The 17105-nt window shown below is 37.9% G+C and overlaps 1 protein-coding gene across 3 annotated transcripts in view; it reads left to right on the forward strand.

Annotated features, from left to right (window-relative positions):
- KIAA0825 (KIAA0825 ortholog) overlaps positions 1–17105 on the forward strand; it is a 481693-nt gene that overhangs the window by 64306 nt on the left and 400282 nt on the right. For 2 of the 3 annotated variants that reach the window (XM_032156819.2, XM_058440712.1), the window contains one exon: positions 7209–7340. In XM_032156819.2, the coding sequence (XP_032012710.1) occupies positions 7210–7340 (131 nt within the window). In that variant the 5' untranslated portion in view covers position 7209. Of the gene's footprint in view, positions 1–6680; positions 6811–7208; positions 7341–17105 lie in introns of all 3 variants that reach the window. The other variant, XM_032156821.2, reaches the window with a different exon arrangement.

Below are 17105 nucleotides of genomic sequence, written 5' to 3' on the forward strand. Positions count from 1 at the left end.
TCAGTAAAGACATGTAGTAAAGCAAACCTGAAAGAAATTTGAGGTGCCATTGGGATATTTCTGGAAGATAGAAAGTAAAGAGGCTCAGACCAATGAAGAAACTCGAGGCATGGAAACAACACTCTACAACATGCAAAAGAGGAAGTTGCTATGGTAGTAAGAGCCATTCCCTGGAGTAATGCCAACTTCCAAGACAAAAATAACAGAATGAAGTAGGCTACAGGGTAGTCATCAAGGAGGGAAGGCGCTGAAGAAGTGTTTATGAGCAGCTAAATAGGTTAGCCCCTTCCTCTCATTGTGCTATAGGATTTGCTTCCTTGAAATGTTTTCTCAACAAAGTTGAAAATCTAGGTGGTTAGCACATATAGCTATTAGTGTTGAACACAATATGAGAAGCAGAACAGATTCTAGGTTACTTCCGGGCCTCTACCAAGGCATGGGAAAGAACAAAGAAGCAGAACGAATCCACAGTGAGAAAAATAAATTATTCCGTTACAGGAAAGAGGTCCCTATCCAGACCCCAAGAGAGGGTTCTTGGATCTTGCACAAGAAAGAATTCAGGGTGAGTCCATAGAGTAAAGTGAAAGCAAGTGTATTAAGAAAGTAGAGGAATAAAAGAATGGCTACTCCATAGACAGAGCAGCCCCATGGGCTGCTAGTTGCCCATTTTTATGGTTATTTCTTGATGATATGCTAAACAATGGGTGGATTATTCATGCCTTCCCTTTCTAGACCATATAGGGTAACTTCTAATGTTGCCATGGCATTTGTAAACTGTCATGGTGCTGATGGGAGTGTAGCAGTGAGGATGACCAGGGGTCACTCTTGTGGCCATCTTGGTTTTGATGGATTTTGGCTGGCTTCTTTACTGTAAGCTGTTTTATCCCTTAGCCCTTAATCCTAAATTTAATCCTACTGAAAGCTATTTTAACCCTTAGCCCTTAATCCTAAATGTTGCAGAGGGAGGAAGATCCATCTTCCATAACTTCTTCAGGCTGAATAGGGGTGATGATATTCCTGCCTATCTATTAGGGTCTCTTGTGTTCAGGGTAGAGCTCAGTCAGAAAGCATCAGTAGGAATCAGTAAGGAATCTCAAGACTTTTAAATTTTATTTTCTCAAGCATCAGTGAGGAATCTCAAGCCTTTTTTATTTTATTTTTATTTATTTACTTATTTATTGAGACAGAGTCTCACTCTGTCATCCAGGCTGGAGTACAGTGGCATGATCTCAGCTCACTGCAACCTGTGCCTCCTGGGCTCAAGCAATTCTCCTGCCTTAGCCCCCTGAGTAGCTGGGATTACAGGCACGTGCCCCACACTCAGCTAATTTTTGTATTTTTAGTAGATACAAGGTTTTTCCATGTTGGCCAGGCTGGTCTCAAACTCCCAACTGCAGGAGATCCTCCCGTCTTGGCCTCACAAAATCCTGGGATTACAGGCATGAGCCACTACACCTGACCTCAAGACTTTGTTAAAGCCAAGCGAAGTCATGGGCTTGTACCCTCAAATACCTATGAGTTGAGTAAATTCCTCTCCTTTTAAGGTCCCAAGATAACTTGGAACTCCTGGATCTATTAGAAAGTGACATTCTTTACTTACCACAGGACAGAAACACTGTACGCAGAGACTGTGTAGACAAGGTATGAGGCCAGTTCTCCAACAGGCTTTTATTGGCTTTACAAGTCAAGTTTGATTCCTTAAAGGAATGCACACCATTCCAGTCAAAGCCTTGGTAAAATAACCAGAAACTGGTTATTGTGTCCTTTGTGTCCTGTTACAGATGAAAACAGATTCTTTTTTTTTTTCTTTTTTTTGAGAGGGAATCTCACTCCGTCACCCAGGCTGGAGTGCAATGACGCGATCTTGGCTCACTGCAACCTCTGCCTCCTAGGTTCAAGTGATTCTCCTGCCTCACCCTCCTGAGTAGCTGGGATTACAGGCACCCACCACGATGCTTGGCTAATTTTTGTATTTTTAGTAGAGATGGGGTTTCGCCATGTTGACCAGGCTGGTCTCAAACTCCTGACCTCAGGTGATCCCTCTGCCTCGGACTCCCAAAGTGCTGGGACTATGGGCATGAGCCACTGTGCCTGGCCAAAAACAGATGATTATTGCACTTATGCAAATAACCATATTGCCATAAATTAAGAACATTCAAAAATAGTTTCCAAATTCTAGAGAAATCACATGGAGAGAAACAAATATGCCCCAAATTTTGTTCACAGGAGTATACTTTACTCAATTGTTTAAAGCTGTAAATAGCTCAAAATGAAAGTTTTCTTGATTCTGAAAAACAAAACAAAGGATCAGCAACATTTTAAGCAAAATGTTAAAAAGATTATTTTAGACTTCTATTAGTTTAGTCAATGCAGTTAACTTGTGTTTGATAGTCATGAACATTTCAGCTCTCCATGAGAGTCCTGAAAGTTTTTTCCTCTATTCTGATGTCAGTTTCCAAAGTTATCAGAAAATCTGCATTCAAGAATATCTGCCAGAGTTGTATAATTGATTATAAAGCACCTACTAAAGAGGACCAAAACAAGACAACAATTGTCTGTGGATGACAAAACATCTTAGGACAGTCACAGTTAAAAACATAATTGACAAAGAAATTTGGCTACCTCTGTAGCATACAATAATTTTATGTAATGATTATAATTATTTAATAACATACACTAAGTCATTTTAGAATTATAAGTTTCCCATAATTTTGGAACATATACCAATAACATATTTATACAAATACAGCCCAAAGAAAACGAAACACCATTTTACATTTGATAATACTTCCTGTATGACTTTATACTAAATAAGCTAAATGTCACTGTTGCATTAGTGCATTATTGGTGTCAAACCAAATTCTTAATGAAACCTTACAGACAAATGTATTCAATTTTAATCAGTTTGACCATAAGGTAAGATTCTCATAAATATTTTATAACCCTTTACAATTTTTGTTAAAGAGCAGATTAAAAGCGGGTTTTTGCCCTAAGGAAAACCTGTTGTGCTTTTATTCTAATGTATGGAAACACTGAATAATACCCCTTTAACTTTAGCCAATATGTTCACACACCAAATTTTTTTTACAAGATTAATTTTTCACAAAACTTCCACAACTTGTTTAAACCTTCAGCCTTATTTTATCTAACTTAAAACAATCCTTTAGCCAAAAAGTAAATAAATCTACATTCCCATGACTTCTTATAATCTTTTACCAAAAGTATATTCTACTTTCCTTACAGGCCTTGTGTGTAGACTGTTTTTCAATAGTTTCAATTACGTGTTAAGTATTAACTCTTAGCGACTTTTACTTTTGGTAAAAACTTTGGTAAGTATGGGATTTTAAATTTTGTACTAGGTGTGGAGCCTGGGACCCAGACAGAAGTGCAGATAAGGTCTGACTCTTTCCAGCATCTAACTCCACATGTCCCAGGCCTTACCTAGCTGTAAAACAGGCAAGTTGTACAGTTAAGAGTCATAGTGACATTTTATGAAGCAGTTAGGAGGCCTAATCACCTTTAAATTGTACATTTCTTACATAAATTCCCTTTCATAAATTCTTTCACAACTTACACAGACAATCTATGACGTACTTGGACTTTCCGACTTGTCTTAAACATCTCTCTTTTTAAACAACCAGTTATTTTACTTTAGGATAAAAATTTACATACAAGAGCATTTCTTACGTAAAATTTCTTTTCTTCATAACCTTCTTTGCATAGCTAGGGGTCATGGTTGATTTCACATATACCCAGGCCTTATCTAGAATCTAATGCTCCGAAACAAATTGAATAATTTTTCAAAGTTAAGCAGTTTATGACCTTAAAGTATTTAGCAAACTTAATATCTGACCCACATAATTTAGACCCAATGTTTACATTTTTGAAGATATTTTTATTTACCAATAATGTTTAAAACTGTCTTTATTTCCCAAATATTACTTCAGTCATGTGAACTAAATGAAAGGCATTACACTTATTACTTTTCTGACAAAATATTTGATTTCAGATCTTATTATTAAGCCAATTAATCAAAGCTCTTTCACATATAAACATCACACACACAACACATATAAATACACAGACAGAAGATAGAGGACTCATTCCCTAAGGTGGGGATTGGACCCTGAACCTGGGCCGCCACTGTGATGGCAGAGACCAAGAGAAAGTACTATCATGTGGTTACAAGGTCAAGCTCCCAAGGACATACAAGACAAGAGGGAAACCTTATCCAGTTTTTTTCAGGGACTTGCAGCAAAGTTTGTAACTGACAGTTTGCTGGGCCATCTTGAAAAGTGGGCTTACAGGTGTCCTAAGCCCGTGTTCTATCCTAAGGTACTCCTGTTCATGACAGAACAATACAGAAAGACACACAAAGTACACCAGATTCACTGCAGCTTAAGACTAGCTTCACAAGTCCTTTTTCCCATTAATAAAAACTTTGTAGGAGATAAACACTGATTTTTACCATTCATTCAACCGGTTTGCACAGAGAGAAAAAGGAAAGCATTGCCTCAGGCAGGGTGGGGAAGGCAAAGAGTTCAGGGAGACTAGAGAAAGACCTACCCATTGTTCAAAAGTTCAGGTGGCCACTTATTGGTCGCAAAGGGATCTTTTCCAGCAGTTCCATCAGCTCTCAAGTTTTTCCCTTTTTGGGGAGGAAAAAGCTCCCCATGTCCTATGATCCTGTACATGCCTAATCCTGTAACCCATTGCCATCAGCAAAGAGTGCAAGGCAGATTAATCCAAAGAGAATAGCAGTTCACATCCCATAGTGCCAAACCCATTCTTAGCCAAAAGGGACTTAATCAAGAGAGGCCTCTAACCCCCTAAATCTTATAAGGAAACCTAACCCTCCTAAGTTGGGTCTCTAATCCAAGGTTGGCCAAGCATCCTTGCCTTTTATTAAGAGGGGACTCTAACCCAGTGTCTTAGGAGAGACTCTGACTCCCCTAAGTTGAGCCTCTAACCCAATCCCATTATTTACCTGGGTACCCCACCACTTACCCACAGTTGTCTGATCAGTGCTGTGGTCCATTTCCTTTGGATTGGGGGGTTTCTTCAGTATCATCCCTTTGGGGTTTACCAGAAAGATGTTACTAGGCCCCACCACTTGCCCAAATTAGCCTTTGGGTTGGGGGTTTCCTTATTATAGTCCATTCTGTGGTCACCAGAAAGATGCTAGAGGAAAGGAGTCCTGATCCAGACCCCAAGAGAGGGTTCTTGGATCTTGTGCAAGAAAGAATTCAGGGTGTCCATAGAGTAAAGTGAAAGCAAGTTTATTAAGAAAGTAGAGGAATAAAAGAATGGTTACTCCATAGACAGAGCAGACCTGTGGGCTGCTGGTTGCCCATTTTTTATGGTTATTTCTTGATGATATGCCAAACAAGGGGTGGATTATTCATGCCTCCCCTTTCTAGGCCATATAGGGTAACTTCCTGATATTGCCATGGCATTTGTAAACTGTCATGGCACTAGTGGGAGTGTAACAGTGAGGACAACTGAGGTTACTCTCGTGGCCATCTTGGTTTTGATGGGTTTTGGCTGGCTTCTTTACTGCAAGCTGTTTTATCAGCAAGATCATGATCTGTACTTTGTGCTGACCTCCTATCTCATCTTGTGACTTAGAATGCCTTAACCATCTGGGAATGAAGTCCAGTAGGTTTCAGCCTTATTTTACCCAGCTCCTATTCAAGATGGAGTTGCTGTGGTTCACACACCTCTGGCAATTCCACTGTAGCTGTAATGTACTCTTGGTTGGTCACTTATGCAAATCATCAGATATGTGCTTGCTTCTGTTCACAAATCCTAAGGAGATACCCACTGATACACAGCATTCACTCACGTAGTGTCTGAATCAACGTTCCTGCTCTGGCGGGAGAGACCTTTTGGATAAAACAACCTCTTAACAGTAGAGAAAATCCCTGCTAGCTACCAATATGTATCAACCTAGTCCTTTGTCAGTAAACAAGAATGGATCACCATGGATCATTTAGACATTTGAGGCAAATCAATAGCCTGAAAGTGGAGAATCAAGTTTAACCAAATGAATGGTAGTGGCAGAAAGGCTAGCTGTCTACCAAAGATTAGTGATCTCCATTCATGGCATACAGCTTTCCTGGAATCAAATGCCCAGCCAGTGGCAGCATTTCCCAGACACCTTCGCAGCCAGGTAGGGTCATGTGACTAGCTCTCACAAGAGAGCTCTTAACCACATTAAAGCAGATGTGGTAAGAGTCATTTCTTGGCCAAAGCAATCAAGAAGCTAGTTTGTCTTTCCCACTTACTTCTTTCCCCATAGCTTCTGCACTTATTTCTTCTACTCAAATGTCACCACTTCAGAGACCTTCCCTGATATTCCTAAATAAAATAGCTCACACTCTGTCCTTGCTCCATCACTCTTAATCTAGACCATTGCCATGCTTTACTTGTTCTTATAGCACTTCTCACCATGTGATTTTTGATTAAATATATCTGTTTATGTGTTGTAAACAATCTATCTTCCCCACTAGAATAAAAACTCCATGAGGGCAGGGAATTTAATTTATTGCAGCTATATCCCAGCCTCTACAGCAGTGCATATAACCTATCAAACATTCAGTATATAGAGAGAATGAATGATTAAAGCTTTGATGGTGGGCAAATGCATGTGCCTCAAGAAGGAGTATCATATCATTCAGTTTTTATTTAGGTATCCATACTGAGGTTGTCAACAGGTGCTAGAGGAACTCAAGGACAGTTTCGCATCCTTCATGTATAAATAGACCCAGCGGGGTGAAGCTTCAAAAAGTCTAAGGCTACAATTTCCAGGTGAGTATACTGACAAGGGTTGAGGGAAGGTATTAAATTTTTGCTGCACCCACCCTTGTTCACAGTGGTCTGTGGGCTCTGTCACTTCCAGTACAGTTCTTGGCTATAGTGAGAAGCTGCAGGATGCTTAAGTACTCTCTGAGGGCTGCTGTTTTGTTCAGCTTTCAAACAATACAGAAGTGCGAAAATTAGGTCACACCTCATGAAATTTAAATAACGAAACATTCTACCTAGCTTTATAATACCCTGGTTCTCCAACTGCTATATTTCATTGTGCCTGTAAATGGGAATTATTATTTTTGGTTTAGTATCACAACTTGAGGTGAATTTCTGCCCACCCCTATCCCTGGCCATTGTGGGGGAACCGACATGTTTTATTATTTATTCTTGCTCCTCAGAATGGATTGGGATGATGAATATTCTCATAATTCTTTTGACCTACATTGTTTGTTAAACTCATTTCCTGGAGACTTGGAGTTTGAGCAGATCTTCAGTGACATTGATGAAAAGATTGAACAAAATGCTGCAAGGTAAATATTGTTAATTATTTAAAACAAGCTGTTTTCACATTTCACTTATATGAAATTTACCTGGTCTATTTGTATCCTGCTCTTAGATAATTTTAGGTTTTAATTATCATTAACTTTCCCCCAAAATATTGATTAGACTTCCCTCTCACTTAAAGTTTACATGATTGTCTTTATCTGAGTAGTATTTTTAAGACTAGAAAATAGAAGCACTATCTTGAAATAGGCAATTAAAGTTTATTGAATTGGCACTAATGTTTTCTTAGAGCTTGTCAATGTTGATGTCCTGGATTTTCATTAATATGGTTAGAGTGTACGGCCATGACTGCTTGAGTTACTAAAAACAGAACATTAAAATAAATTATTTTTGCATAATATTGGTCATTTTAAGATTCTTTCTCACTTAAGTAGGAGGCTAGAGACTTTATAGAGAGTTGTTATACTAGATTAGTCATCACCTATCCCAAAAAGTCGTGTTACCAAATACTTGGGGAAACAGTGACAGCTCAATGGTTTCTCATTAATACGTGTTCTTTGGTAGAAAGGACTCTGTTTTCATATGTAGTTGTGGACCCTATAATCAGGCAGTTACTTATTTGCATCCTTTTGATCAAAGGTTCTAATTTACCTCATGTGGGTTACAAATGTGCGAACCACAGTAAAAATTTCTATTGTGTAATGATACATAGCATTTCTTTTTTTAAAATTTAAGATATAGTTACATTGAATTTCCAAAGAAACTGAACCGAGTAAGTGAAATGTTCCTATGATATTTTTCCTTCTGCTTTACATGAGAATAGTTAGTTATTATAACAATGGGCATAAGTAAATTCAAAAGATAGCATATTGTTGGAGAATTATACTTAAAAACAAAATCTTCTCCCATCCCAGAAATCCTCTCCATGAAGGTAGTAGAGAAAGGAAAAAGAAACACTTTTATTATTGAATAAGCATTAAAAACCAGAATGTGATGTGCATTTCAGGCAGTTCGCTAAGAGCTTTCAAAAATGGAAGGGAATCCCACCCCTTTAAATAGTGAAGCAGATACAGCCCATTACATTACATGTTATCAAGATAAACAATCACTAGTCCTCAGGTAGGAAGACTGGATAGCACATTTTGTCACACATAGTTCAGCTTAACTTTTTACCATGGTAATTGGGGAAACCACCTGTATTAGCTAATTGGCTTTATCCTGAGGAGAAAGAAACTTTTTTGTATGTTTATGACAGGGGATAGTTTTGCAAATTGGAACAGGCAACCACTGAAGTTAGGCTCTTACTCTCCCACAGGAACAGGGAGATTGGGGAGCTATCTCCCTTGATGCTTACATTTCAAGAAGATAGCTCCCAGGTTCTTGAGAAGGACATTCTTGGGTCACAAAGCTGACAAAAGGACTGCTGACAAAAGGCATATCTAGTCTTCCAAGGAATAGATACATGGCAAAAGATGAAAAAGTACTTATGAAAAAGTATAGGCAAAAGATGAAAAAGTACAGGCTTTTTATTTATTTATTTATTTATTGAGTCACCCAGGCTGGAGTGCAATGGCACGATTTCGGCTCACTGCAACCTCCGCCTGCCCAGTTCAAGCGATTCTTGTGCCTCAGCCTCTCAAATAGCTGGGATTACAGGTGCCCGCCGCCACACACAGCTAATTTTTGTATTTTTAGTACAGACAGGTTTTCACGACGTTGGCCAGGCCAGTCTTGAACTCCTGACCTCCGGTGATCCACCTGCCTCAGCCTCCCAAAGTGCTGGGATTATAGGCTTGAGCCACCATGCTTAGCCTATGATTACAAGCTTTCTAAGGTAAATGCTCTAAGGAGAAAGGAGAGGAGGGAAATCTTTTCCCTTATTTTCAACAGGGAAAATTAAACTTCTTATTTTTAATTTGTATTTGCCCTTTATACTATACCTATACATATACACATTTTATATGTATTTTAGAGATAGACTTCACCAAACTGAGAGTGTATAGTTGATATTTCATATAAATATAAAATAACTAAACTTTAGGGTAATTATGTATTTATATAACTTTCATGTTATATATTTATGTATTTTATGACAGTTTCTAACATGAAGGAATTTACAAATGAAAATAGTATTTACTTAAATAGATCAACAAGACATTTACCTAAATTTCAGAGATGGTTATAGTTTTAAAAATTGAAATATTTTTAAAAAGGTAAACCATTTCCTTCACAATGGCATTTAGGCTCCATCAGAATAAAACAAGTCACTGAACTCTGATGCTTTTGTTCCGGATTGCTTATTTTTATTTATGAACCATTCATACTTAATTTTTTGCCTAACCTAGTCAAAAAGAAATCATATTTAAAAGTAAAACAGTGATTAAAACATTGTATTTTGCATTAAAAAATAGTTATTAGGTCAAAACTCAGATGTTAGTGTTAAAAAGAAAATATAATATGGAACATAGGATATAATTTTTAAATTAAAAATATTTTATTGCCCATATATTAAAACGAACCTAGAGCAGAACCACCTCAAGTGACCATTGATCTTCACGAGGGACCAAATAAGGAAGTAGCTGTATGTGCTGTATGCTACATTTAGAATCAAGTCTATTTTTCATCAAATTCAATTATGTTTTTATTATACTCCAGAGAATAAACATAATAGTATAGGGTATATATATTTTTAAAAATAAAATACTGAATAATAACTGTGGTTCAGAAGAGTATAAATCATTTATGCACTCATTTATTGCCTTCTAACAGAATAGCTTTTAGAAAACTGTATGTCATGACGAATCAGTTATGCCACACTTACACTGCAGTAGTTGAATTACCCTTGGCATTTTTGTATTCTAACAGTTCTGTTTATCTCCCAGTAGTGTACATTGAATAAGTAATGAACATCTGTATGGTATAGGTTTTCCTCCATAGTTTTAAAAGAAAAAACAACATTAGTAATTCATTTTAAAATATGATATTTTTTCCTTATACTTGAATTTTTAAAGTAGCAGTGACCCTGACATCTATTTGTGAATTCCTTCTCTCTTCTTAATATCATCAGATTTTATGAGCCACAGGGTCTATTGCCTCCCCAAAGCAGTGATTCACCAGAATGGAGCAGTGTGCCCAAAGGTCACTGAACCTTTACCTGCCCTTCAAGAGAGGCTGTCATTCTCAGACCACTTCACTTTTACATTCTCGTTTCCATTCAAGTCAGACCTGGGTGACTAGTAGGTCTGACAGCAGAAATTAGTGATGATGAATCATTTATTCAAGCACATATCAAAATAGGTAACAAGAGGTAAATAACATGCCAAAGAGAAACATTATGAATGTTGTACCTCCGTATCATTAGTTCCCTAACTGAAAACTGCATATAGCACTAATAAACTGAGTGGTACTTATTAGTTTAACAAGATATTGAGGTACAGAAGTTCTGCTTGGCTCACAATATGACACAGCATAGGCTGGACTTGGTGGCTCATGCCTGTAATCCCAGCACTTTGGGAGGCTGAGGTGGGCGGATCACAAAGTTAGGAGTTCGAGACCAGCCTGGCCAATATATGGTGAAACCCCGTCTCTACTAAGAATACAAAAATTATCCAGGTGTGGTGGTGCGCACCTGTAATCCCAGCTACTCAGGAGGCTGAGGCAGGAGAATGGCGTGAACCCAGGAAGTGGAGCTTGCAGTGAGCCGAGATCACGCCACTGCACTCCAGCCTGGGCGACAGAGCGAGACTCGATCTCAAAAAAAAAAAAAGACATAGAATGATTTTTCTCCCTTAATGTTCTGTTGGATAAATATAATTGTATCTTAACAATTTATTTTACTTTTTCATTTTCTAATTATAGACAACCTCTGTGTGTACCTTAGGAAGTAAGTTTTGCTGGTACCAATGAAGCTGGACTACTTTTTTTTTTTTTTAATCTAAAGAAAGATGTAATCTCAATACTTGAGGAGGCCAAGGCAGGAAGATCACTTGAGGGCAGGAGTTTAAAACTGGCCTGGGCAACATAGCAATACCCCATCTCCACTGGAAAAAAAAAAAAAAAATTAGCCCAGGCTTGGTTGGTTGCTCACCTGTGGTCCTAGATACTCGGGAGGCTGAGGTGAGAGGACTGCTTGAGCCCAGGAAGTTGAGGCTGCACATGCTATTGTACTCCAGCTTAGGCAACAGGGCTGTCTGGAAAGGAAGGGAGGAAAGGAAAGGAAAGGGAAAGGGAAATGAGGAAAGGAAAGAAAAGGAAAGAGGGAGGGAGGACCAGAGGAAGGGGGGAAGGAAGGAGCAAGAAGTGCTACCAGGTCGGGTGGGGGCTCATGCCTATAATCCCAGCACTTTGAGAGGCTGCGTGCGGTGTGCAGATCTTTTGAGCTCAGGAATTTGAGACCAGCCTGGGCAACGTGGTGAAACACTGTCTCTACAAAAAACAAAAACAAAAATTAGCTGGTGTGGTGGCACACCCCTGTGGGTTTTGCTACTGGGGGTGCTGAGGTGGAAGGATCGCTTGAGCCTGGGAGGTAGAGGCTGCAGTGAGCTCTGATTGCACCACTGTGTTACAGCCTGGGCAACAATGTGAGACCCTGTCTCAAAAATAAGAATGGCTACCAGCAATAATACTATTTGACTTCACCTAGAAAATGCAGGGAGAGGGGAGACATTTAACCATGCCTATTGATGAGAGGGTACATATTCCATAGATTACACTTATTTTTTATATAATGCTTAAATTTTTTGAGCTTCCATATTAAAAATTTGCTTTCAAGTTTTCCATATGATGGCTGTTTATGTGTATGTACATACACTCACACACACACACAGAAATATTAATATATTTTATAGCCAGAGCAAATTCTACAGAATGAAAATTAGTCATTTCAAAGGTTTTACTGTGCATTATTATTTCTGGCAGTATTGTGGCACTTATTTAATAATAAGATGCAAATTAATGTTTGCAATCGTTTTTGTAACTTCCTGTGTTTGCACTTCAGTTTTGGGTTTCTTCATTATATACTACATCTCAAAGAATCCCTACCTCTTCTCCCCTCCTACTGAACAAGACCAGGCCACATAGGAGGAAACCTGAAAGGGGCTAATTCCCCCAACTACTGTTGAACCCAGAGTAAAGCCTTAACCCACTTTCCAACTCTGACTGGGCCTTTCCAGAACTCTTGTTCTCTCCAGAAGTAAGAATGCATCCTGGGCAGACAGCATCCTGGGCTTCAGCAGCTCAGTAGCCTAAACTTTTTCTGGCCCCATTCTTATTTCCTACTTTTTAAACTTTTCCAATTCTCCCACTGAAGCTCTCAGCATGAAGTCCGGTGATGCTTGCAGGTAGAGGTGGTGGTAAGTGGGAAAAAGACAAGCCTCTCTCTCTCTCATGGTGGCCTATTGAACCATTTTTTCATCATCATTTTCTGTCATTATTAATTCTATTATTTTGATTGTCTATGGTGATCCTTACTCCTTTCTCCATCATCGTGCATAGTGTGTCCTCAGTGTTTCTTGTAGACCTCTGCTTTAAGAGGCTGAGATTAATAGCGTAAAATGTGGAGTCAGTAGCTCCATTGGATGATTGTTACAAGACTCTTTCAAGTGTTGTGGACATTTCAAGTGTTCGAGTTTTTTTTAAGTACAGTATACCTTTTATTTTTAAATGTGTTAGCTTCACCTGCTCTTGGCCAAATAAGCATAAGACAATAGCGAATTGTTGTTTGGGGATATTCCTAAATGATATTATTGTATTATCTTTCCATGGCAAATAAGGAAAGGGAAGCACGTCTGCCTGTTTATAAATTGTTATAATAACAAAAGTTGAATAGTATGATACTGAAAATCCAGACTTCATAAAGAGATTGAGCCAATAGTAGTTGGACCACTACTTCCCAGAGAGGATCTTAGTTAATGGGCCAGTGGGAAGTAAGCCCCCACCCTTGATGTAACAATCTGAGGTGCCTGGTGAAGACCTGGCCCAGCTCTGAAAGCAGGAACAGGGGAAGGAACACTGTAAGAGGACTGGAGCCATGGTAACAGATATGACTGCTGTGGCCGGCTCATCTTTCATGTTGGATGGTACCTGGAGATTGAATCCAAGCCTGTCAACTTTCCCTGGAAAAGACCCTTGTCTCGGCCTCAGCTGAGTCAACACCTTGTCTAAAAATGGTCACTGCTAAAACACCACAGCCATTGCTAATCACAGTCCAAATTCTAGAATGCCATGACTAGGAATATCCTTTCAAGGGACCTGGAATAGGAGCTGGGATGGGAAGGGGCTGGAAGCTGTTGCCTTTATTTTCTACTTTAAGGACTTTTCTTTAAGCCAGGCATGGTGGCACATGCCTGTAGTCCTAGCTACTTGGGAGGCTGAGGCCAGAAGATTGCTTGAGCCCAAGAGTTCAAATCCAGCCTGGACAACATAATGAAACTCTGTCTCATTCATAAAGAAATAAACGGGAATTTATAATTCCTTTTTTGTGTGTGTGTGTGTGTGTGTGTGTGATGGAGTTTCGCTCTTGTTGCCCAGGCTGGAGTGCAATGGTGCAATCTCAGCTCACTGCAACCTCTGTCTCCTGGGTTAAAGCGATTCTTCTGCCCCAGCCTCCCAAGTAGCTGGGATTACAGGCATGTGCCAGCACACCTGGCTAATTTTGTACTTTTTTAGTAGAGACGGGTTTCACCATGTTGGTCAGGCTGGTCTGGAACCCCTGACCTCAGGTGATCCATCCACCTTGGCTTCCCAAAGTGCTGGGATTTTAGGTGTGAGCCACCATGCCTGGCCAGTAATTCCATTTTTTAAAAAAGACTTTTGATTTCCACTTTGAGGATATTACTTGTTCTTCACTGTGTTTTCACTGCCTGAAACAGTCCTGGAACACAGTAGCCTAGAAGATAGTCAATAAATGTGTTAGACATGTTTGTTAGGTATTTATTGCGTTTGTTTTATCTTAAACTAGTGTAAAGTTAGATGAATAGAATATGATAGATGAAGCTATCTTCAAATGCATTTTTCCTTTTCTTAAATATTTTTGCATCATAAAAGTAACACATATTCAGGATAAAATTTCAAATAGTGGAGAGAGCAGTGAAGAGGAAAACTTTCTCCATTCCTCCGACTTTCCTAGTCTTGTTCTTTAGAGGAAAGCTATCTTGATAAATAATTGTGTAATTTTCTAGAAATATTCTCTACATAAACATGTATGCACCCCAAAATGGATTTTTATACAAATGGGAATTATATGTACATTCTGTGGTTAGATTTTTTTACTTAGTGTAAATATATACACACTATATATATATACTACATATATATACATATATATGATATATACATGTATATAGTATATATACTACTTCATATATATATATAATCATATATATATGAGAGTATTTGCTGTATGCCTACCTCCTCACACATAAACCATAGGTATTATTAAAACCTTCAGTATGTAACTTCTAGTCAAATCTGTTGTCTGCCTTAATAATTGATTTAATTAGGACAATGGAGATAAAGATGTCGACCTGATCTGTTCCCATATCTCTTAGGATTCCCATTATTACATATATTCTCCCACTCTCTTTTTTTTTTTTTAACTGTCTCTTTCTCCAAAAAGAGAATCAAAGGAGTTGGCACAGAGCAAATGCTGGTGCAGATCCTCCACTTTTCTCTTCTTAATTTTACTTTGTATGGTTTTGTTGGGATAAACCACATTCTGACTTCATTAAATTGTGCTGAAATTCCTGGGCAAACCTCCATAAGGTTGTGCACATTCCAACCTTGTCATATTAATAGTCCCGAGCAAGCAAGAAAAAGAGGTAATAACATACTCATTTCTTTATGAATATAAACTCATAATATTTTTTCATGTGCTATTTTTACTGAGCAAATTGTATGTCTCACATGTTAACACAATAAATGTCTTGACAATTAAAAAAAAGGGAGCACATTTACTTATTCTTGATTGTAATGGATATTAAACTATGTCCTTCTAGCCCTATAGAATGTTTCTAGAAACTTCTCTTTATATTATTAACATAGCCCTGTGCCACTTCCATCTTGCTGCTGTCACTAGTTTATGAGAAGTGATCCAAATTAGATGTAGATTTAGGAGGCAGAAGAAGTGATCTGTGTTGGGAAGCTCGTTCTTATCAATAGAAGATCACTTTGGTCCTGCCAGTACTACCCTGCCACTGACTGGAATTCTGGGGAGTATTTCACAGTTGGTTGACTCTTTTGAAAGCACTTTAGATTTTCTTAGGTTGATACAGGCCTACACTAGGTGTGAATGGTCCAGATTAAAGCATCTGGACCATTCAAGAGCCATTCTCAACTTTTGTAGTGGGATCCGTGGTATATAACAACAAATCAAGAGAGGACCCTAACTCTAAAGTTTCTTTCATACTGTGTTGCTCATAGTAAACTCTGAACAAAAGGTGGGTTAACAATAGATGGGAATCCTGAGAGAGGCTATTAATATATAGTCCTAATGAGCAATGATAAGGGCCTATGCCAAAACTTTTACAAAAGGAATGGAAGGGATAGGGTACATATGAGAAAGATTTGGTGTCACGGGTGTTTTTTCCTGAAAGTGTAATTACAACTTTTTGAAATGATTAAATGTCTCTGAAATAGAAAACAATTCAGGACAAGTTTTAATTTCTCACCATTTTAGCCATTGAAGTGGTTGTGTTAGGAGTATTCTTTTTAACTTTTTAACTGTTCTTTTTTTTTTTTTACTTTTTTTAACTATTCTTTTAAAAAATATTATCCAGAAATGTCTTTGTCTCAGGAAAATAAGTTTTCATTTCATGGCTGACTTATATTTTAATTACATACTAGTTTGTATACATCAGCCCTCTTCCCTATTAATTACCTGATAATTCCAAGGAATTTTAGTAATCTAGTTAGATAAATAGGGCTTATCTAAAAACTAGAAAATCTGTTTACCTCACAATGATTTGTCTTTTCAAACACAAAAAGCACAGAAATGAACAGAAATGTAACAATTGAAATGTCAGTGTAACAATTGAAAAGACTTGTCTTTTCCTTAAGTTGAACTTATTTTGTGGGTAAGAAGTATAAGCAAGAGCATCAAAATGTAAAAGCTTTAAAAAGTTTTTTTAAATTTTGGGTTTTCCATACTGTAATAAATAAGTCTTTAAGCTCTGCCATGAGGCGTCTTTCCTGATTTAAGAAATAAAAATTTTTATATTCTAACATTCCATGAAAGCACATATATGTGTTTTCTACAATCTTTTTATTTAAAAAGTTCTCATAATTTACCAGTGGAATATACTTTTTTCCTTTTAACTATTTTGTGACTGGATCATACTTTTGAAATCTTGCAAGAACTTTATAATAAGCTGAAGTTTCAAGATTTTATAATTATCCTCTTCTGTTTTTCAGTTTCTTTTTTTTAATATCTCATGTAATTTATTGAATACAGTACACTGCAGAGTACAGTATTTGTTTTTTTGTTTTGTTTTTGTTTTTGGTTTTGGTTTTGGTTTTTTTCCGTAATTTTTTTTTTTATTATACTTTAGGGTTTTAGGGTACATGTGCACAATGTGCAGGTTTGTTACATATGTATCCATGTGCCATGTTGATTTCCTGCACCCATTAACTCGTCATTTAGCATTAGGTGTATCTCCTAATGCTGTCCCTCCCCCCTCCCCCCACCCCACAACAGTCCCCGGAGTGTGATGTTCCCCTTCCTGTGTCCATGAGTTCTCATTGTTCAATTCCCACCTATGAGTGAGAACATGCGGTGTTTGGTTTTTTGTCCTTGC

This window comes from Hylobates moloch, unplaced genomic scaffold, assembly GCF_009828535.3.
Source record: "Hylobates moloch isolate HMO894 unplaced genomic scaffold, HMol_V3 SCAFFOLD_6, whole genome shotgun sequence".
Lineage (NCBI taxonomy): Eukaryota > Metazoa > Chordata > Mammalia > Primates > Hylobatidae > Hylobates > Hylobates moloch.